The sequence below is a fragment of the Xylaria bambusicola genome (assembly GCF_022495145.1).
Source record: "Xylaria bambusicola strain CBS 139988 unplaced genomic scaffold F5B22scaffold_13, whole genome shotgun sequence".
In the NCBI taxonomy this organism is placed as follows: Eukaryota; Fungi; Ascomycota; class Sordariomycetes; order Xylariales; family Xylariaceae; genus Xylaria; species Xylaria bambusicola.
Window position 1 is genome coordinate 607822 of NW_025953566.1, and position 22378 is coordinate 630199.

The window sequence follows — 22378 nt, forward strand, 5'->3', positions numbered from 1 at the left end:
AGTGTGTAATTGACGGCCGCGATAGGTATGTGAGATGTGATGCGATGTACGATTGTAGGTAGGTATGGGTATGTTTTTTTAGCCCGCGTTATCAGTCAGTCAGTGACTGCCAATACCTAGATATCTACCTACCTACCTAGGTACCTAGTAGTTGGTATATGTACCTGGGTAGTATAGATGGATATAATTAGGCAATGTATTATTTGGCGTAGGGAAGTATGCCCGTGTAGGTAAATAGATAGTTAGTTGTAGCGGTGTTGAAAGGATGCCCGTGTCTGTAGTGCCGCCGGGTGCAGGCGAGGCGACGGGATCAGCGCGTGGTTTACAGAAGAGACCTAACCAAACCAGACCAAGCCAGATCAACCCAAACCCTTGAGGCAAGGCAGGGAAGGGGACTTTAGGTTGAGACAGCAGACTGGTACAGTGGAAGCTTAGGTAGTGTACCTACCTACTTGGGCCTGGGTACCCGCCTGGACCTACGCTAGCGCTGAGATCAAGACCCTACTGTAGAACAAGGGTTGGGGTCATTGCCGGGCCCGAGAACCAGCAGCGGCCGAGACTGGCTTAGATACTAAAGAGGAAGAGGATTTGGAGCGCGAAGACTACTGGGGGAACTTCAATCAGTCAGTCAGTCACGCAAACAACGGGTCGGGTTGGACTGCGAAACGAAAGGGTGGGCTGGCGACGCGAAGGGGGGTATCTAACCTCCAGAGAAGAGCCAGAGAACCGGCGCCAAGCGGGCCAGGCAGTACCTATCTTGAGCTTGAACGGCTAAGCAGTGGTAGGGGCGAATCCACTCGTTTCCGCTGAGCGGGGCTTTGGACGAATTACAGCTACCAATCTGCGTGTGGCTTGATCCCAAGCATGCAAGAGGCACGAAGTAGGTTCGATGGATCCCAGGCGAGCAGGTTGTACATACTTCGATTAGGTCCCTTGTGTACTTAAAGTAAAACAGACTACTGCTGTTGATAGCTACTTCGTAGGTTTCTCTCTGCCTGATATTGAACTTCAAGTTGCCAGCTGCATACCTACCTAGTTTATTTATTCGCCAAGTACCTGTTCCTGAAGAATTTTGACGTTGGCTTAAGGATCGCTGGAGTGGTATATTTTGAGTAATTAGGCATCTTTTCCACTCGAAACTGTACCGTCAGTTGTCTCTAATATAATCTATCTAATATCGTTCTACGGAATGCAATGCTGTAGTCACGACACCGCATCTGCGGAATTATTCCCCCACGCAACTCACATACCGGTACATACAAGGTACGGTACCTTATCTGTACAGCATATCTCTTTGGCGTAGCTGGGCTGAACCCCCGTTGGCTAGTTGCCGACAACACGCGTTGACGTGATACGTGGGGCACTAACTTACATAATACAATCAAGATGGAAAAGTACCTACATACCTATCGATCTGCCATGGACCTTACCCCGGTACATGATTACATAAGTTCTATATATCTACCTATCTACTTGCAAGCAATTGTTTCAACAACAAGAAAAAAAAAGTTGATAGAGGCATTGCTAATATTCATGAAGACGCATTAAGTCTTTTGTCCTCCTTTTCCATCCTTTCAAAATTCAAAACGCACTTAAAGTGCCTTGCCGGTTTCTATAGCGTTTGAGACCCGAGGAACTCAAAGAAATCACGTTCAAGTCCCCTCTGGAAAAAAAAAAAAAAAACAGCAAGCTCAACCGCCAATTGACTTAATTTACACCCCGCCAACTACGTACCTACCACCCAGATGGCCGAGTCCACCAGCCTCTCAACGGCGCTCATCGCGACATCTCTCGTCGCATTCTTCTCTGGCTTTGGACTCGGAATCTACTCAATAAGGGGGTACATCGTGCCGCCTTCACTCACGTCACAGCGGCAGAGGACGCTCAACGACCCCATAGAGAGCGACGAGTCCGATGTCGACGAAGACGACACCGTCCTAGATCACGCGCCGAACTGGGCGAATGGCGCGGAAGCAGATACGAAGCAGGGTTTGCGGACGCCAGGTCCCCGGAAAGACGAGGGCGAGAAGAAGCAGGCGGGCGATGATGTAGACGCCGAGGCGAAGAGCGCAAAGCGAGAAGCAGAGACCGCCCATCCCAGACAAGCCGCCGTGAATCCCGGCAGCAACCCCAACGAGGAGTGCAAGTTAGTGCTCGTCGTGCGGACTGATCTCGGCATGACAAAAGGTGAGTTCAGCTCCACCACACAATCAGTTAATGTTGCTCTGTCGTGATTTTAACAATACCCATGTCGGTAGGCAAAATCGCGGCGCAGTGCTCCCATGCCACACTAGCCTGCTACAAGACGCTTAGCCGGAGTGCCGCCCGCCGGCCCACGTCAGCCGAAGCTAAGATTCTTCAGCGATGGGAGAGGCTCGGACAGGCGAAGATCGCTGTCCAAGTCAAATCGCAGGACGAGCTGCTTACGTTGATGGGCAAGGCGCGGAGCCTGGGGGTCACAGCTGAGGTTATACAGGATGCTGGACGTACGCAGATTGACCCCGGCAGTTTGACGGTACTTGGCGTTGGGCCGGCACCCAAGAGCCTTGTAGACCAGATCACGGGAGGTTTGAAGTTATTATGAGCATACTCGACACAACAAGAATCCAAGAGCCCACGGAGAATTCATCTCGTGAGAGCATGAGTGCCGCCACTCATGGCACCCATGAGGCTGAAGTCTTGAGTAGGTAATCTTATCTTGGAGCTGATGGCAATTACCAGTGACATCATAGTTATTTGATCGCCATTGGGTGTACAATAAAACCGGGTTAAAAACCAAGTCACGACAAACATTTAGAGTCATAACAAAGATCATTGATATCTTTACAAATTTATTACGCGCATTGGGGGTATTTTTTCCCATATGCCTCCTCGATGTATGTGCCCGAGCTCACCTGAACGCTACAACCCAGGACGATTCTATCTATCTCGTGAAGGCATTGATCCACCCCTCTTGTAGATCATAATGCAGTGTGAAGCCACCTAGGCCAAATGCAAAATCCATCCAGCTTGTTCCTTGTGCCCTATTACACGCTGGTATTGCAACCGTGACCGAGTGCCCGCATTTATGATCAAGAACTACATCGTCCAGCAACCTGTGGCAAAAGAAGCTAGAAAACACGAAACGCAGGAGGGTATATTCGTATCAAAATGGAAAACAAAAGAGGGGAGGCAGCGTGAAGATCTAGAGAGACAAGTTACCGAACTCCAAGCGCATAGCAGCAGTATCTTGAGCTTTGAGGGGACATGTATGTCTAAAACGCCAGGAAAAGCTTGTTCTTCCTTTGATTGTACGTTCTACATATGTACTCCCCAACATATGTAGTCAGCATTGCGAGCTCGGCCATGCGATATCTTGTCTCCCATCAAGATATAGGCGAGCCAGCTAATCTAGGATGAGGGGTGCCGACCGTTAATCTCAAACCTTCGTTTTTTAACAGACTCGTCCAGCTGTCCAGGAGATGCTGTCCGTTTCTCACCAATCGACTTCACTGTTTTCAAAAGCGAGTTCAATTGTTCTGTGTGATAGGCGGTCGTTCTATCGCTTCCACTAAGTTTAGTTTCAAGCTGCTCAGACCTAGTTTCGAGTCTTCCCAGTCGTTGCTCAATGCCTGGGTTTGTCAACCGTACAATATGTTCCGCCAGTTGTTTTGTGTTTAAGTTCTGATATTTGGATTCCAGGTTGACGAAGGCTAATTCTAGTGCAAGGAGTTTGCGGCGAGAGTCTTTCGCCTCATCGACAATCTCAGAATATATGCCGAAGCTGCCAGCTACTTGTTGTAGGCGGTCTTCTACCCAGTCTTGTTCTGGTAATCGGCTGACATCGCTTTTGAGAGCATCATAATCTTCACTCAACTTGCTGACTGTAATATCAATCCGATCAATGTGGTGGCCAAACTCTTTTCCCTCCAGGAGCGTAACTCGCTCTACCAGATTTAGCCCTTGGCTGCGATCCATACTAGGGTCGCACTGGACTCTCCATTGCTCAAGTGAGTGAACACGGTTACTGAGTTCCGAATGACCCAATGCTGGGTCTTCCAGGAGAGTGACCCGGGCTTTAAGAGCGTCAATCATCGAAGCAATGAGGCGATCCCTTCCTTCGCACAGGATCTTGTTGTCTGTCTCTATCAGAGTTTTGGCAGCTTCGATTTCGGGCTCAACGACCCTTTTAATTGTCTCAGTCAGCGAAGGTGTGTCGACGTGAGATAGTGGGCTGTTGCTTAGGCCAACCCGCAATGAATTTACTGTTTGCCTCAGCGACCGAAAGGTTTCGGAAATAGAACAGCCGTTTTGATCACGATGTTCAGAATACTCGGCCAGTAGGGTTTTCAGATTGTATGTGTTATCCCCCCATCCCGAGTAGATTTCCATCAGCGTAGACATATCTAGCTCGTCAACCTTTTCTTTAATATCGCCATAGTCCTTGAAGTCGTCGAGTTTGGCTTCTATGCCTGCCATACGCTCCTCCAGCCCTGTTACAAATACTTTCTGAGATTCGATTGAAGCTTGCTGAGCTTTGGCTGCATCTGTCGATTGTTTGGCTACTTGAGCTAGCTTCACGTCATGAGCCTGGGTATCATCTCGAAGGTCCTCTAATTGTTTTCTCAAGCTCTCGTTTTCAGACGTCATATCAGCTTGTTGCAACTGTAGCTCGTGAGTCTTATCTTCGCATGTGCATATTTTTGACTCTAGTGCCTTGTAATGTGACTTCAGTGCATCATGGTCGGACCTCAGTGCATCATGGTCGGACCTCAGCGCATCATGGTCGGACCTCAGTGCATCATATTCCGACTTTAGAGTGCTGAATTTTTTGTTTTCCTCGAGGAGACTCTGAATTTGTTCAGCTTGTTTGGCGGCTTGTTCAGAGACTTGTTCGACTTTGGCCTCTAAGGCAGCAATTACTGGATCCTGACGGTTTACGGTCGCCGGCTCTGAAGTAGTCATCAAAGAAGAGACGAGTCGTTCGAGGTCGCGGCGGTACTCGTTTTCGACAGCCTGTGTCTCATCGTCGACAGCACGATATATTGACTCAAATTTCTCATTTAAAACATGATCGCGATATGGTGGATATTTGTCGGCGCCCTTGCTAAATTTTTGATTTTCTTGTCGGTGTTGGTCGCGCTCCTGCCCCAATTTATCTCTGCGTATGCGCAATAGAAGACGTTTATGATGCTTCTCCCCCCAGCTGTACGCATTTTGGAATGTCTCTTGAAGCTTAGGGTTTTTTGCATCCGGCATTGTTATGGCGGTAGAGTTGCCAGCAGGGCTAGGGTTCGTAGCTATGTGCTTATCTGTGACTATTCTCATTAGCAAAGAACAATTTATTCGTTGACGGTGTATCGAAGTAGGAAACTCAGTTTCGTATATCCCACCGACCGAGATATAACGCTACTGCTAGGTAAGATGATCATATTGACCACAACCCTAGTCGATTAGTATCGTAGATTGCGAGAAAAGGGCACAAAGGTACAAAGCCTTGGGATCCATGCAAGACCATCACCACTAACCCACACTTACCTATATTGATTCGGTTGATGCGTGGCCCATCACCGGGCTTGTTGGGCAGGTTTGCTGCCGAGATCTTTGGTATGCGCCGGGAACCTTCAGAAGGGTTGGAAGTGGCATCATTGTTGGGTCTTGGTGACTCGTTATCGCGGCGGTGTTCGCGGGGGGGTCGGTTTTCGTGAGGGCTTCGGATCTCGCCCGGTTCCTTCACATATCTACCGTCTCGTGAATCACGCTGGGCAGTGTATGATCGTTCGCTTGGCCTATACGACTCCCGGCGCGTGTTTGAAGATCGGCGATCGTCGGCATAAACATTGTATTGATTGTAAGCCATGTTGCGAGGCCGCTAGACCGCGCCAACGGAGACAGTCTCTGCGTTTCCCCTGCCAAGTACACTTTAACGGCCACGATTATAGACAAATAATGTACTGAACCAACAACGTCTAGCTACATGACCTTAGCAAGCAAGGGTAGGGCATAGCCGTGCAGGTGACACGCGGAAGGTGACGGCGAGAAAGAAGTCGACTTCGGCACAAGGTTTGCAATTGAAGGCGGGGGTTGCGACGCGCTCTGTTGGGGTCGTGGGTCGATGTTTAGATCGGGTAGCAGCAGGAGTCGCGATAGCTTCTGGCATTGAAGCCTAAGAGTAGGTCGAAAGCGCAAGGGTAAATGTGATTTTTTTGCGAAGTTCGAGACAAGATGGCCGGGGCTGAAGCGCGCAGGGTTAGAGGGTGGCGGTTTACTAGGGTAATATGATAGAGAAAAGCCGAAGGAAAGTAGAAAAATAAAATTAAAAAAAAAAAGAAGGAAAGGAAAGGAGTATACCAGTAGAAGGTGTGAGCTTTGGAGAGGCCAATATTTATTTATTTGGGCACAGGAGCGAAACAAGGAGGCAAATTCCGAGAGACTCTACCATTGATGTAATGGATTGGGTTGGTTGTATAGGTTTCCCTGTGACTATGCAGCCGCGAAAGAAAAAGAATGAATCTTTAGAGTGGTGAGGTGTAGAAGTCATGCACCGAAGACGGCTACCTGGGTAACCTACCAACCTCGCTGCGACCATGGAATACACATTACCTACGTGCCATCGAAGGGTTAAGCAGATGCTATGAGATGCGATACATAGCGAACTACCTACATGTACTGGTCATCTACATATATCTACCATCTAACCCATGATACCTAGCACAATCAACCCCACGAGACACAACATCTCCGATCGATGTATCTTACTGTGTTGGTGTAGCCGCACTTCTCGCATTTAATATGTACCTACTAGGTACCCGCTGCACGTGTCCGCACCGCCGAAAGCGTAGATATATATATATACTCTGTATACATATGTAGGTAGATATTTTCAAAGGCGTGTTCGAGATGAGTCACCCGAATGTCTCTCCTCAGCTATACTCCCTAGGTAATTACTCTGGAACAGGTCTTGGACGTTTCGGGTAGCGTACATGTAGATGGCAGGATCCCGACTGTTTTAAAACACATCAGGCGCCAAGAGGCTGAATTAAACGGTTACCGGTCGGCTCCTTCAACGGACTGCAGCTACCATAAGGTACCTTCCCGTATCACTTTAACTACTATTTCACCTCCGTGACCTTGTTGACCCAGTATTAATCAAGGGCTATGTTTCTTCTTAGCTATGCTAGTGAATCAACTTTGCCACTACCTAGGCCGTCACCCAAAGGACAGCAAGATCAGCGTAGCTTTCTGTACTTGCAGTTATCTGTTTAAGTTGAGTACAAGTTCAAGAGATATCTATGCTTCTGATTGGTCACTTAAAGTCTTGGCAGGTCACGGAGGTGAAATGGTAGTTAAAGCGATACCGATACTCTAATCTGTACTCCACATGTTCAGATGCACATGACGCCACCTGGGCTGTACACATAAACGCGATGATAAGGCGGGGACAAATCATCGCTCCCATTGCTTCAGGTTACCTACCTACAACTACCTAAGGCGAGGCGGTGTAAAATAAAACTGGCACTCTTAAACTACGTTTTGCACCTATAGAAGTGATAGTTTTTTCTTCCACCGCCTCGGTAGGGTACAGTATGTTACTTGTGCAAAGGAATAAACACTAAGTACGGAGCATCCATCGTTGTCGGACGGAGAGGAATGGTTGATGTGGTCCTCCCCACTCCCCTGGCAAATGCAGATACCTTTTCTGAAGTGATGAAAACAAAGAAAAGGATAAGCATAGATGAGTTACTTTTCACCTATTGATGTATATATACCTAGTAGAATCAACAGTTTGTATCATATCAAGACTTAAAATTATTAACGAGTTAGTTTTGTATTATAATCATTTAAGCTTAGAATGAGGATATCTTAGATATTGTGTTTTGCTTTGTTACAATGGGTATATTAATAATAGCTAGGTAGAAAAGATGTTTCCTATGATGGAGGTGGAACTCTGGGTACCCAACTTAGCCAAACGTCATCTATCACATTTCTACACCTCTCAAGGCCTTGATGTAGGTAGAAATTACTTGTCAAGTTGCACTACCTACTACATAAGTCCAAAATCCGGTCACCGAGACAATCTCGGTCACGATATCGGCATCTAGGAAGCCACCTAGAGATTCACCTACAAACCCTAGTAGAATTTACTAGAAAGAGCCATACCCTATAGGTGTCTATGTAACAAATCCAATTCCGTAACCGCTTTTTTGAGTTGGAATCAGAGTGCTTAGCTGAGCCAGGGCTGAGAAGTTGTCCCAAAACTAGGTACCGACGAATACTTAGTTATGCCAACTTCCCAGAAGCCATTCTCCATATTTCAGTGTGCCACACAAAGCCTGCACAGCCACATAGTGAGGACCATTGCCCCAATACCTACGCCACACGTTGTCGCGATCTGCGCATAGCTACCTAGGTGCGTCCAGCTAGTTGTATGCAAGGGTCAATAATTTTCGTGTTGCTTGCCTTCTCCTTCCATCATCCTTCACGACATTTAAACTGCGCGGTCCCAACATCTAGACCAAGATATCGTGTCAATACTATTCTAAAATAATACTTTCAACACGCAGTAATTGGGATAATTGTCAAGATGGCTGCTGTAAGTTCGAACCCCCAAGACATCGAAGGAATCAAGCTTACCTAGCTCCTTACGCCAGCCCGTCGTCACTGTTGGCGAAACGAAGGAGCTTCGAGGCATGAATTTGATCGCCGCCCACTCCCACATCCGAGGCCTAGGCGTCGATGCGGACACGCTAGAACCTCGAACCGCGTCGCAAGGGCTTGTTGGTCAGGAAAAGCCTCGCAAAGCAGCTGCCGTCATATTAGAGATGATCAAGGCTGGGAAGATTGCTGGTAGGGCCGTGTTGATTGCCGGTCCTCCGAGGTAAGATTTCTCTTTGTGTAGCCATGCGATATGCCAAAGACGTATCCCGCCGATATTAATTACATTGTCATGCAGCACTGGCAAGACGGCTATAGCAATGGGCATGGCGCAGTCTCTCGGGCCCGACGTTCCATTCACCAGCCTTGCGTCATCTGAAATATTCTCCCTCGAGATGTCGAAAACCGAAGCTCTAACACAAGCGTTCCGCAAATCGATAGGCGTCCGTATCAAGGAAGAGTCCGAGATGATGGAGGGCGAAGTAGTCGAGATCCAGATCGACCGGAGCGTAACGGGAGGCGCGAAGCAGGGAAAACTCACAATCAAGACAACGGACATGGAAGCTGTGTACGATATGGGATCGAAGATGATTGACGCGATGACGAAAGAGCGCGTCATGGCGGGCGACATAATAAGCATCGACAAAAGCAGCGGTAAAATCACAAAGCTAGGGCGAAGCTACGCGCGTAGTCGCGACTACGACGCCATGGGCGTTGACACTAAGTTTCTTCAGTGCCCCGACGGCGAGCTCCAGAAGCGAAAAGAGGTCGTTCATACAGTCACCCTCCATGAGATCGACGTCATCAACTCACGCACACAAGGCTTCTTGGCCCTCTTCAGCGGTGATACAGGCGAGATCCGAAGCGAGATCCGAGATCAGATTGACACCAAGGTGGCTGAGTGGAAGGAAGAGGGCAAGGCCGAGATCGTGCCGGGTGTGCTCTTTATTGACGAGGTCCACATGCTGGACATTGAATGCTTCAGCTACATCAACCGAGCGCTCGAGGACGACTTGGCGCCCATCGTCATCATGGCGAGCAACCGAGGCAACTCCAAGATTCGGGGAACAGACTACCGAAGTCCTCACGGCTTGCCACTTGACTTCCTCGATCGCGTCGTCATTATCCAGACTAAGCCCTATAGCCCCGAAGAAATCCAACAAATCCTGGGAATCCGCGCTCAAGAGGAGGAGGTCGATATCTCGGCGGACGCTCTAGCACTACTCACCAAGATCGGTCAGGAGACCGGGTTGAGATACGCTTCAAACCTGATCACAACATCACAGCTCGTCTGTAGCAAGCGTAAGGCGCGCCAAGTTACCGTCGACGACGTGCAGCGTTCCTTCAAACTTTTTTACGATCCAGCTCGCAGCGTTGCCTTCGTCGCGCAGTCCGAGAAGCGACTTATCGGTGAAAACGGCGCCGTGGACTTCTCCGTCCAGAATGGACAAAGTGGTGGCGACGCGATGGAGATCAGCTAAACTGATTCGGCGTGGGATTAGAGAATGCGTGAGCCAACTTCGCGAAACATGAAGCGTGTGAGAGGGTATCTGGGGTCACGGCGTTGTGTTTTATTTCGTACTGGAGTTTCATGGATTTGAAAAGAATGGCCGGTCAAGAAGCGCTTCGTTTCCTTCTGAATACGAGGCCACTGCCTGGGATGGGCTGGCATACCATGGTTAGAAAGACTTCGGCATGTACTTCTAATAGAGCCATAAGGAAATGATTATAGCATGAATATGGCCTTTGGAGTATTTCATTTGCTCACCAGTCTACCGTGAAAATGTGGTAATGGGAGATTTTTCACCTATACACACACAGCACATATATTTATTCCCTGTACAGATTCAGCCCATAACGATTGCACAGTGAAGTGAAACTAATCCTTATTCTTTCTATTATCATCAATTCATATTGGAGTCTTGTTTTACGTTTGTCAACGCCTCTTAATCCACAATCCGACTCCTTAACCAGCGACGACCATATTTACTAGTTTTATCTCTATAGTAGCATCATAAGGAAATATCTGCGAGGCACATGAGAAACCAGCCCACTCTCTCAACCCATTACAATTTAGAAGTTCATTTGCCAGCGTCAGCCTTTGCAACGTAGGCAACGAGGTCGAGCACACGTCGGCTGTAGCCCCACTCGTTGTCATACCAAGAGACAAGCTTGACGAAGTTCTTGTTCAGTGAGATACCAGCCTTGGCATCGAAGATGGAAGAGTTGGTGTTGCCGATCATGTCGGAGGAGACAACCTCGTCCTCGGTGTAAGCGAGAATTCCTGGATTGATCTCTGTTAGCGTCTTCCTTTCTTTTTTTTCCTTTTTAAGAGAGCAAAACACTATACGCCGGGGCGGGTGATGCTTACCCTTCAATTCACCCTCGGCAGCAGCCTTGATGGTAGCCTTGATGTCGTCATAAGAGGCGTCCTTCTCGAGACGGGCAGTCAAGTCGACAACGGAGACGTTGGAAGTAGGCACACGCAGAGACATGCCGGTAAGCTTGCCATTCAGCTCAGGGATAACCTTGCCGACGGCCTTGGCGGCACCAGTGCTGCTAGGAATGATGTTCTGAGCAGCAGCACGGCCACCTCGCCAGTCCTTGCCGGAAGGACCGTCAACCGTCTTCTGGGTGGCAGTGTATGAGTGGACGGTGGTCATGAGACCCTCAATGATGCCATACTTGTCGTGAATGACTTTGGCGAGGGGAGCCAAGCAGTTTGTGGTGCAAGAAGCGTTAGAGATGACATCGGCCTTGCCATCGTAGGTCTTCTCGTTCACGCCCATGACGTACATCGGGGCATCAGCCGAAGGAGCGGAGATGATGACCTTCTTGGCACCACCAGTCAAGTGAGCCTTGGCCTTGTCGGTGGTGGTGAAGACACCAGTGGACTCAACAACGTACTCGGCGCCGGTATCTTTCCAGGGGATGGCAGCGGGGTCGCGCTCAGTGTAGAACTTGACCTTCTTGCCGGCAACGATGAGATCATTGCCATCAACACTGACGGATTCCTTGAAGAGTCCGTGTGTGGAGTCGTACTTGAGCATGTATTCGGCATACTTGGGCTCAATGAAGGGGTCATTGACGGCAACGACCTCGATTTCCGGGTGCTCGATAGCGTTGCGGAAGACGATACGGCCGATACGGCCAAAACCGTTGATACCAACCTTGATAGCCATGATATTCTAGGTCTATAGACAAGAAGTATGGATGTTAGTAGGTGATTTCTTGTAAAGAATTACATAGAGAAGAGGAAAGGAAAGAGGTGAAGGGAAGAGCGAGAAATAAGCTAGTAGAGGAAGGCAAAAGAAGCCTCGTAAAAAGAAAAAAAACTTTGGAGGGGCATGCGGGAGATCTGAAAACAAGGCAAACGGATAGCAAAACTAGGACTAGGTGACGAAAGCAAATGAAGCCCAATAAGGACTGTTTGCGTCTCTGAGAACCATTCGGGCCCACGACAGTTGAGCTATGGAGGGGTAATCGACTTGTGCTGCCATGGAAATATCTGTGATGCAATGGCGGGGTTGCAAAGGGAACGGGGAAACGATGGCGGGAGTAACTCTTACATGGACTGACTGGAGATTTCGATTCAGACACAAAGCGCGAGGGTTTGAATTGGCTTGGTTTTGTAGGAAGATGAAGAAGGCAAGTGAGAGATTTTAAGAGGAAGAGGAGGGCAAAGGAATAAATAGCCCGTCCGCGAGACGGAGGTGTAGAGTTGCTCAGCGGGCGTGCTACATGCTACAATGCTACAATGTGGTACGAGGAACACCAGTTGATTTGTTGGAGGGGTAATTGGCGACATGAGCGACATAATCCGCTAATGACAGCGCTACTGCCCCTCTAGGCCGGCGAGCTATGCCGATACGGTAGGCCGTGCTAGGCCTGTCCAGCCTTTTGCAGCGCCTTTTGCAGTGTACATAGTAGGTATTTCACCAGCAGATGCCAGCACGCGGCTGGCATGGTGGGGTACATCCGTACAAACACGCAACTCCTGCTCTGTCTGCCCCTCCATAATACCACGAGCTACCAGTTCCAGGAGTCCGTCACTGTACACCCTGATCGGCCGGTACCTATGAGGTACATCAGATCCTTGCCTGATGTAGTGCGTCACAGTTCCATCTGAAGGTAGCCCTCATTCTGTTTGATTTCGACGCAACAGTGGCAATCGAACCATTCATAAGGGCTCGGGATGTTGCCAAATATCTCTTGTTTGCCTCCAATACCTCCCCTTATTTAACTAACAAGTTTCTTTGTATTTGATGAAGTCAAATTGAACGACTGTCTAAGAAATCAGTATGGGCGCAAAAGTCCCGCTGCTGGTTACGGCCAGACTTCGGGCATTCTGGCGTGAAGGTATATATCAGGGTACTACTAACAGCGCTGAGCCGGCACAGTGTTATTATTGGATTTTATACGTTCCGCCGAGGACCGGCTGGTCGAGTCAACTTGTCAACATTATTAATCTCCGTACTCAGATATTGCTTACGGTTGGGTGCGAGAAAATCGCTCAAGAGTAGTGATCTCAAAATCTAAACATCTTCATGGACTCATGAGCAGTTTGAGCTTCCTGAGTAGCTTCACTAGCTATAGAGCATGTCACATGAGACTTCACAGCAAGTATACTTAAAGTCACTCTCCACTGGGCCGGGGGCAGCCCTATTACCCCAGACTACGAAAACGACCGGAACCTACTGCGGCTCGTCGGATTTTGATGCGGCTACTACTCACGAATCTACCCGACGGGAGCTCGGCTTTTAGCATTTCGGGAGAGACCAGACATTTTGCTCCATGCCGTTATGTCCTTTGGATCAGGGGGCAATGGGTCAACGGCTCGAGACCTGCCATCCATGAAGCAGAATGCTAACTACAGCATTGACGTCTCGTGTAAGCCTACCCGACTCGGTTGGTTCATAGCCTTTGCCATCAAATGAGCTTCCCCGTAGTCTTCCGGCGCCCAGAATGAGCCAGTCAGGAGATCGGTAATTCTGTCGTATTCTAGATTGGGCATCCAAAGGAGGAGTATAGTTGGCGTGATAACGGGTCCTTTCCCCGGTTTATGATCTGGTACTGCAACCCTCGGAATCTCATGATCTTGAAGATAATCAATCTCCCCCATTTCCCACTATATGAGCAAAGAGGTTTCCGCATGTCTATCACAGACGGCAACTCGATTATTCGTAAGTTGTTCGGAATGATATAGGTTCGTCCAATCTTGCTTGAGACATTCATTGAGCAGACGGGGTGATTGTTTACGCCACGTTGCTTACCTAAAGGCAATGAGGCTTGTGGTTATGGCTGTGCGTTGTACTGCTTTTACCTTATTCTTTAAACCGTGATTACGCTAAGTACCTCGGCACCTAACTACCTACTATGTATGTAAGCACCTAGGTACCTGTATGCTCAAGCTGCGCGGGGAATTCTCCAAAGCGAGTGCTCGCATGTGGGGTGATTTGGTAGGTAGCTGTTCCTTTGAGATTTCCTTCAGGTACCCCTACCTCTTTCCAGCTGTAGGCAGGCATGTTGGAGCAGGTACCGTAGCAGGTACCGTAGTTGGGGTAGTTCCAATCTACTTTCCCAAGCTCTTGATTTCGTCTAATTGCTTCTTAACCCAACTTCATCTTGCTCTTAGGCATGCACTAGTTACAAGCTGGGAGCATCCAAAGCTCTCTTTTCACTTCCAAACAGACTCGGCATACTCATACCACCCCAATTACCAACTTGTTCCAATTCCCCGCTCGTAATTTACCATGGCTCGCACCAATGTCGTCCGCCTAGCTTCAACGGCAGTCCGTGGCCTTGCAATACGCAGCACTGCTTCGTCCAGCGTCAGAAAACTCGCGTTCTCGAAGCAGCCAACCCTCGCCGTCCGACCTACCTTCCGAAGCCCGTTTTCTACCAGTCAGCGTCTTGCCAAGCCGCTGTGGGCTGAAGACCTCAAGCGCGCTATGCCCGCCAATATTACCGAGGAGGAATTCCATCAGCTCGCTGACGAATACATTGATAAGCTCATTCTGCAATATGAGGCTTTGCAAGACAAGCGAATCGACATCGACGTTGAGTATAGTGTATGTTGCCACAACTCTGGTGACACCTGCCCTCGATATGCCATTATGCTAATCTGGTTCATATATAGTCCGGGGTTATGAACCTCACAATCAATGACATTGGCACATACGTGATCAACAAGCAGCCTCCGAATAAACAGATCTGGCTGTCATCGCCTATTTCCGGTCCCAAGCGTTATGATTGGGTGATCATTAGTGAGGGTCAGGACCAGAAACAGGACACAGCGACTAGCGATTGGATTTACCTTAGGGATGGGTCGTCACTGTCTGAAATCTTACGTAACGAGACCGGCGTCGATATTGAGGCTACTGACAGAGGCGAGCCATAGTGATGGTGAGCTAATAGTAGAGCCTCTGCGCCCTCAATTATGCCGGGAGTTTTGGGCGGCATGTTTGGCCCGTTAAAAGGTCACAAAGAGAGTCTGTATCATATATTACTTTTGGGACACGCCAGTGACGATTTTTATGCTTGCAGGGCGTTAATGACACATGTACTATCAGGAGTCCTCCAACTTGAAGGGAATGAGGTATCATGGTACGGGGTCACTCCACAGTAGTTATTATTGTCTCCTGTTTTGGAACAACAAAATCCAAATATTTCAACTTACTATGTTTTTAGGAGAAAAGAGCTGATGTTGGACGTATTTGGGGTGCCTAGAGCACCTGCCTAAGGGAATAAGCCGTCGATTCCTCAGATGCTTTGCATGATTACCTAGATAGCATTTTGTTACGTGCCATTGGTCTACCAACCTCACTTACCGGTGCAAGCCGAGCGTTCTATCGCAGGTATCACTGGTTTCAACTTGGTCCCAGCTCGCTCAGAGTTCTATGATACAAATCAGGCATCAGACATCAGGATCCTAGAACCGACATCGGATCCTTTAAGGTCAGCGGGGTACCATCAGATGAACAAGCACATAGGGCTGCAGGATGAAGTGGGCGCGCGGATAGTCGGATTAAAATTCTGGGATTTTGAGATTGTAACGTAACTCTGATGTGTGTGACAACACGTCATGCACGGAGCGACCCGTCGCGAATTGAGGCTCAAGCTTATCTCCAACCGGCAGGCAATCAACCCGAACATGGGGTTCAATAGCTATACCGGTAGTGTACACATGAGTGATCCTAAGTCTAGATCCTGCGCTTATTCCCGGAACCATATTTACCTCGTCCGGCTGCTTATAGATATGCAGGCATCTTAGGTAACCGGAGGTGTTTATATGTTGGCAGCTTAAATTGCCGCATTCGCCTACCCGGAATAGGGTAATTTGTCATTTGATAAGGGTGTTGGGCGGCGGGATGCGCCGACAGGATGAGATCCGGAGACGGCTAGAAGCATGGGGCCGGTGTCAAATCATGGTCATCCCGCTTGGAAAGATCCCGGACAGTATGGAGTAGGCAATCACTCGGACGGAGAAGCGGGTCAGCTCGCATGTTGTATGAGTCCCATGATGCGTGGGCAGTGAGTCACCAGCCATATGTAAAGCAGGTATCTATTCCGTTTAACATTGAGTGAGAAATACATTTGACCATCCCAGAATCTCGGTAGCCGTATGCCGGCGCCTAGCTTAGCTCTCCCGATCGCCGAAACAAGAACAACAAAGAAGTGCCGTTTGATCTATGTATCCAGCCATCCCTGTACACCGTACTCCCCCGCGCCAGTCGCATTCTAACTATTGTACAGCTTATTCGTACATGCCCAAACAGCGGGTTGGCATTGGCTGGGCTAACAACCCCTCCGGTTTGTCATTGTCATTGTCAATGTCAGCGTCGGCTTGAGACCTTGCTCCAATCTCTGTCCCACTGTTTCATCTGGCGAGCCATTGAATCTTCTGATCGGCTGGGTTTTCCCGTGACGAAGAACCGTTCAGTAGCGTCAGATCGGCTGGTGGACTCCGATAGTCTGTACTCTCTCAGGGGATCGTAGCTTGAGGAAGACGAGTACGTCGATGTACCGGCTCTAGTGGAAGAGCTAAGGTCCATTAGAATGATGTACACTCGGATGCATTGGATGCAGCAAAGGTATAGTTACTAACCCTGATGTTTTGGTACTGTACGGCATGCTTGATGGTGATTGACTTATTGACAAGCCGGTAGAGACGAGTAAGTCGCTCTCAAGTCAAAGGGTGATATAGCAACAGGGGTGTAAATGCAAGTTTGGTTTTGCTCAGGTCAATTGACAATTGTCGCTAGATGTAGAGGATAACCTTGGGAATTGACTTTTGGTAGATGAAAACTTTCAACTCTATTTATAAGAAAGGCAGGAGTGTGTTGAGTCCCTGGGGCAATTGGAAATGATGACGGGAAAATCACAAGATGAAGAAGAATTTGAGACGGGCATATTGATGCCTTATAAATAAATAGTACAAGGTATCTTGAGATCGAGGAGGCATAAGGAGAGAGACACCATTGAGAAGATGGGCGCGAACTGCCACGTCAAACATTCTTTTAGGGTGGAAGTAGAAGTAGAAAAAAGAGTCATCTGCTCGACTTAGCATCGCTTGCATCCATCCATGACAGAAGAAAAATCGCCGTGTAGGGTGTAGGCCAAGAATTTGTTTCATCAGGAAACAAAATTTTGCGCGTAACTGCGGTGTACCAATTAAACTCAAGACCATATTGAGCATAGGATGACTATGCCAAAGCCGCTACGCGAAAATGGAAATTCGAGAAAGGGCCTTTTGACGGGTTGAGCCACCTTGGCTGTAGTAGATAGATGGGGGTGGCAGTGATTTTGATGATAGCATGCCAGGGATTAGGGGGGATAAAGAAAACCTATCAAGTCTAGTGACCGAGATATCGTCATTGAATCACTGCACGTAGTAACTTTTTCAGCGTCGACATGGTAAATTGGGGGGGTGATGAGGATTGTCCCAAATCGGAGGCAAGACGATAGTGAGATGCGTATAAGACGGTGAAACAACACAGTTGGGGCGGGATGTTTAGAATGGCGGACTTGCCGACGTTCCGGACCGAGGCACGATAGGATCTGAATCCAAAGATACGTATAATTGCAAAGTAGAAAAATGACAAGTCGCGTTCATCTAGTAGGTATGGCATTACGTCGGCCGGTATCATGGTACAGACTATCAAAGCACAAAAGACAATGGATGATAATAGGGCGATGCCGAGATGTTGACAAACCCCACTTACTACGGTAGTCATGAAATCAAAGCCACTGAGACTCCCGGCATTCTCCGGGGACGATCAGAAGCAGGGGAACGGACAACGAAGGCAACCGTGTACCTAGGGTAGGTTGCGTTACATGTTGGATAAGGTCACTAAACGAGTTGGGTGTTCTCGAACGGCCTGGATAGGACCTGATTGGAAAGATTACACCAGACCAGACCGATTGAGTAGGTAGGTTGGCAGCAACCGTACTTAGCATACGAAGGGCGGAACTACTGTTAGGATGATGCAACCAACGTCCACAATCAGAACAACCTATGGAGTCAAGTTTAGTGATTGAGAAAGTCGGAGACGGCGGACTCGGCATTTGAGCCACGAAGCTAACCAATAGCTTGAGGTTAAAAGGGTGTACCACGATGCGTGTGGCTCAGAAAACCCCGCCAGACTTCGATATCGAAGCAGGTAAAGTAGGATACCTAGCTCGGATAGTGACTGGTAGGTTAAGTAGGATAGAGAGTCGCGGTAAGGTATGACTCTTTTAGTTGCCTTAAAATCGGGGTGGAACCTAGGAGGAATGGAATGCCTAGGGCGACACAGGCAGCACCACGCTGGCGGACCGGTTCGCATTTCAAGGAGAAGCAAGCCCGGACAAAAGTGTAGAAACCAGATGAGGATGATGGAGGATAATATGGGCCGTGGAAGAGAGCCCGTGCACAGCCCCCCAATGGTCGAGAGTACGACATGAGCCCACTTTGAAGCCACATACACTAGCGGATCAACATAGCCACGATCTTGTGCCAGTGGTGTCGGGCTGTGACATACTGTAAGTACATAGCAGACACGACACGATACCCATCGGAGTAGAGGAATCTGAGCTGAGAGTACTTCATAATAGTAGGTATAGTAACACGAGGAGTAACTACACCGGAGAGGACAATGCCTTCTTTTCTTGCCTTCCTTTCGAGGTGTGTTTGGCCATGATGATCGGGCTCACAAACAATAACCTTATTGCAGCACCTCGAGACATAGGTAACCTTCAATAGATACCTATGTACTTATCCCAACTACGTACTTACATAGGTATATATATGTACATATAACTGGAGGTAGGTACAAAGCGTTAAATGGTATTGGCTTTCTCGTCGTGAAGATTCCCACAACTCGATCGACGAACAAGGAAGAATGGATACGAGCTTGCTGAGCATACGTGAGAAGCAAAGGATGATTGCCAGAACGACTGACTGTCTGCCCCGCGAGGCTCTTTGCTGCTAGCGCGCTATCGCTCACTCGGATTACTTGTTTCGAGGGACGTTGTTGTGGCTGAACAATGTTGATGGATGTATGTACATGTAAGGGTGAGCCAGAGCTGGATGCGACCCAGCCGCCGGCCTGGTACACCCAGGAGGGCTTCCATTCTGGCCTGGATCAGTTCGAGACCCCGGCAAGCCCGTCATCCAACCTGTCCTGTAGCCGCCAGCTCTCACTGCTGACAACGGTTAATTAATTGATTGATTGATGTGCTGTGCCGCACGAACATACTGGGCAAGAGAGGCTCTTTTCTCTTCCCCTGCTAGTCTCCGTTGCAGAGGGGCTCCCTCAATCGAGCCCGCCCAGCCAGCCCGTCCTTCCCTCTCACTATCCACACATCTCATCTACAAAACTCGTTCTCGTCCCCGCTACCGAAAGCCAAGGTTATCCAGGATGCTACCACATCATTACTTGATGGTCTTGATTGTCAATCAGATGTCGTTTGCGTTCCAATTCACTTGGTTGACTATTTCTGTCTCTTGATGCCAGCCATTGCTAGAGACCCTCATTTGGAAGCTTGCGAGGGACAGAATGGACTCGGCATCGCCAACAGCAAGCGCGTCGACTAATAGAGGCGGTCGACCGAAGGATTGGACTGAACCTCGCACACGAAGGCTCATTCGCCTCTACCTATTCACCACGCTACCCTTGCATAAGATTCTCGAATTGTTGGAGGAAGACGATTTTAAGCCGGGGTATGTCTGCTATCCCCCATACCATTCATCTCACTCTATACTATGTAATTGCTTCCTTGTCTCAACACTAATCGCTCTCTTCCGCAAAACAGAAAAGATGCAGCCAATAAAGTAAAGAATACTGTGTTGGGCAATGACCCAAGATGGATTCGACCAAGAGACGACAATGAAGAGAAGGCTCGTATCCGCGGACTTCGAAATAGCCTTCGTGGAAGACGGGGCCGACAGAATGTGGCTTCTCAAGGTCCAAGTGGAACCGCTCCTGGCCACAACATAAACCAGGGCACCTTTTCGGAAGATAGGTCGCTCGGGGGTACAACTATTACACAGTCGTACCGTTCTTCATTCGAGGAATCACATTGGCCAGACTCTGCATCTTTCGCCCACCCGCTGACTACTAATAACACCTATTCGATGGCCCTCGATGAGGTCACCTCCTCACGTTTCATCCCAAGCCTCATTGGCCGACGCAACTCGAATCGCCAAGACACCGGTCTCACGGCATCCACGGATATCAGTATCACCAGCGCCCTGAGAGAGAAGCTTTCTTTCCTTTCACTCAGTAAGGCGAAGCGGACTTTCAAGGTCTTAAAGCGATACACATTCCCCAAAAACCTCGAATCGCAACACACATTCGATATCTCTCATGGCCCTGAACATTTATCTTCCGATGGTGGTAAAAGCAGGCCATTGGACGCTACATTTGCCATTCCTGGAGACTTTTTGAATTTCGAGCTATTCGCTAACCGTTCACGGTGTGCTACCGAGTCACTGGCGCATGCAGCTGGTACTTGCTGGTGCAAGGTTGACGATCAGGTTGGCCCAACACGGAAGATGTGGGCCAATACCAAGGTTTCTGGCCATATATCTGACCAAGGCCTCATGCTGATAGACAGCTTTGGGAATACCGTATTTCATTATCTTGCGAGTCTGGATGGAATTCAAGACCTGTTCATTCACCTTGTGTCCCAAGCACCACGCGAACCAAGGCTACCATTCGGCGCTTCAAACACGGCTGGCCAAACGTTCCTTCATGTCCTGCATCATTCTTGGTTTCGCGAGGGCTCTAGGCTAACAGAGCTTCTTGATACCTTGCGAGCTCAGAATTTTGACATTTTCGCGACTGATGTTTATGGTAGAAATTTCTATCATACTCTGCGACACAATAGGAAGAATTCTGCTCGGTTTCCAGGTCAGACAGCTGATATATCCCGCATCAATCGCCGGGATGCCTTCGGATTGAAGCCTATGGATCCGTATCCTGCTCGCGACAATACCTATACCACCACTCATACTCAGGTAACGCAGGGAGCCAATACAAGCATCGCCCCCGGTCTTTCCAGACCGACGCCGAAAATCAACACCCAGGCTGCGATGATAGAAGATAAAGAGATCTACATGCATGTAGATCTCTTGAAGGTTGTCGTCAAAGCAGTTGGGGTCGACGAAGATTTCGCGCCAAATCCCCAAAACGAAGACTCCCAGGGCCGCAACGGGTTTCATTGTCTTGCGGAAATCGATTTTGGTCTCGCACCTGCCACTCCAAAGCACAACGCTCGGGCTTATCCCATCGATGAATCTAGACTTAGCCCCCCAGGACAGAGCAAACGGAGGTATGACGACTCAGAAGAGATAGAGGTGCCTCGAACGGTATCGGACAGTCGGCGTCTTGAATGTATCCGTGGCCTTATCCTCGCCAAAGTCGACGCAAACCAGTACGACATAAACGGAAATACGCCACTTATGTCTTTTGTACTTCATAGTAGCGATGCCACGAAGTACGAGAAAGAGGAGAGCGAGACAGTCCTCCGCACCTTAGTTCATTCGGCCGGCGCAAGGCTCGAAGCGCGCAACCGTAGTGGCGAAACTGCTCTTCACCTCGCAGCTAGGCACGGCAAAACAGTCGCATTGCGTGTCCTGCTCGAACTTGGCGCCAACCCAAACACTCGAAACGGTCAGGGCCTAAGTATTCTTGAGGTCATCGATAACTTATATCTTACGACAGAGCGTGATGATAAACACAACGCGCGGTTTGAGGCTTGCCGCGCCATCTTGACGCGTACCCCTGACGCGACCAAGCAAAGTCCAAACCTATTGGACGAATGGGGCAAGAAATGAGCCTGCATAGGCAATTGCTATTTCAGAGGAATGTTTTTCTGATGGTTCACCTGATCTCGCTTTGGGAAAATTGAAGTACCCTTGTTGACGACTGTATTGTATGCACGCTGGCGGCGTTTGGATGTGTTTTTAGTATATACCCCGGGCATGGTCTACCCTAACGGAGTTTGAGGTGTTTTGGAATCGTCTACTCTTCCATATTACAAGCTACAGTCAATCACAATCTAAGCTCTTGATACAATTCACTTCTCCTAAGACTCTAGATCGTGTGAAGCTGCCTCGTGCGTTCCTAGTGTAGTCTTCATTGTCTTCAGACATTATTTCGCACGACGTTGGCAGCATAAACCCTCCGAACCTTTGTGTCTTACGCATGAGTATATCCATTGGTGCCCGTGCGGCTGACCACCCTCATTTCTTGTGAGT

General features: G+C 48.8%; 9 protein-coding genes across 9 annotated transcripts; 4 read left to right on the forward strand and 5 right to left on the reverse strand.

Annotated features, from left to right (window-relative positions):
- Positions 1-1389: 1389 nt before the first annotated feature.
- Positions 1390-2813, forward strand: F5B22DRAFT_600728 (PTH2-domain-containing protein). The gene is made up of 2 exons (XM_047974556.1): positions 1390-2187; positions 2259-2813. The coding sequence occupies exons 1-2, from the start codon at positions 1746-1748 to the stop codon at positions 2582-2584; spliced, it is 768 nt and encodes a 255-aa protein (XP_047832419.1). The 5' UTR covers positions 1390-1745; the 3' UTR covers positions 2585-2813.
- A 313-nt stretch (positions 2814-3126) lies between these two features.
- On the reverse strand, positions 3127-6043 carry F5B22DRAFT_80650 (uncharacterized protein). The gene is made up of 2 exons (XM_047980579.1): positions 5518-6043; positions 3127-5297 (listed from the first exon to the last, which is right to left on the reverse strand). The coding sequence occupies exons 1-2, from the start codon at positions 5837-5839 to the stop codon at positions 3391-3393; spliced, it is 2229 nt and encodes a 742-aa protein (XP_047832420.1). The 5' UTR covers positions 5840-6043; the 3' UTR covers positions 3127-3390.
- A 2291-nt stretch (positions 6044-8334) lies between these two features.
- Positions 8335-10124, forward strand: F5B22DRAFT_80738 (RuvB-like helicase 2). The gene is made up of 3 exons (XM_047980581.1): positions 8335-8572; positions 8631-8857; positions 8933-10124. Exons 1-3 carry the CDS (start codon positions 8564-8566, stop codon positions 10113-10115), a joined length of 1419 nt encoding a protein of 472 aa, XP_047832421.1. The 5' UTR covers positions 8335-8563; the 3' UTR covers positions 10116-10124.
- Positions 10125-10532: 408 nt separating this feature from the next.
- F5B22DRAFT_80683 (glyceraldehyde 3-phosphate dehydrogenase) lies at positions 10533-12383 on the reverse strand. Its single transcript, XM_047980580.1, has 3 exons — positions 12204-12383; positions 11006-11828; positions 10533-10918 (listed from the first exon to the last, which is right to left on the reverse strand). The coding sequence occupies exons 2-3, from the start codon at positions 11814-11816 to the stop codon at positions 10716-10718; spliced, it is 1014 nt and encodes a 337-aa protein (XP_047832422.1). The 5' UTR covers positions 11817-11828; positions 12204-12383; the 3' UTR covers positions 10533-10715.
- A 2004-nt stretch (positions 12384-14387) lies between these two features.
- F5B22DRAFT_645085 (mitochondrial chaperone Frataxin) lies at positions 14388-15034 on the forward strand (the record flags this gene model as incomplete). Its single annotated transcript, XM_047978528.1, has 2 exons — positions 14388-14705; positions 14774-15034. 2 exons carry the CDS (start codon positions 14388-14390, stop codon positions 15032-15034), a joined length of 579 nt encoding a protein of 192 aa, XP_047832423.1.
- Positions 15035-16166: 1132 nt separating this feature from the next.
- Positions 16167-16921, reverse strand: F5B22DRAFT_600745 (uncharacterized protein). The gene is made up of 3 exons (XM_047974557.1): positions 16899-16921; positions 16803-16808; positions 16167-16727 (listed from the first exon to the last, which is right to left on the reverse strand). The coding sequence occupies exon 3, from the start codon at positions 16686-16688 to the stop codon at positions 16470-16472; it is 219 nt and encodes a 72-aa protein (XP_047832424.1). The 5' UTR covers positions 16689-16727; positions 16803-16808; positions 16899-16921; the 3' UTR covers positions 16167-16469.
- Positions 16824-17420, reverse strand: F5B22DRAFT_80779 (uncharacterized protein). Its single transcript, XM_047980582.1, has one exon. The coding sequence runs from the start codon at positions 17330-17332 to the stop codon at positions 17015-17017; it is 318 nt and encodes a 105-aa protein (XP_047832425.1). The 5' UTR covers positions 17333-17420; the 3' UTR covers positions 16824-17014.
- On the reverse strand, positions 17421-18102 carry F5B22DRAFT_80780 (uncharacterized protein). Its single transcript, XM_047980583.1, has one exon. The coding sequence runs from the start codon at positions 17868-17870 to the stop codon at positions 17508-17510; it is 363 nt and encodes a 120-aa protein (XP_047832426.1). The 5' UTR covers positions 17871-18102; the 3' UTR covers positions 17421-17507.
- A 1404-nt stretch (positions 18103-19506) lies between these two features.
- On the forward strand, positions 19507-22295 carry F5B22DRAFT_80838 (uncharacterized protein). Its single transcript, XM_047980584.1, has 2 exons — positions 19507-19837; positions 19930-22295. The coding sequence occupies exons 1-2, from the start codon at positions 19674-19676 to the stop codon at positions 21953-21955; spliced, it is 2190 nt and encodes a 729-aa protein (XP_047832427.1). The 5' UTR covers positions 19507-19673; the 3' UTR covers positions 21956-22295.
- The last annotated feature ends 83 nt before the right edge of the window (positions 22296-22378 follow it).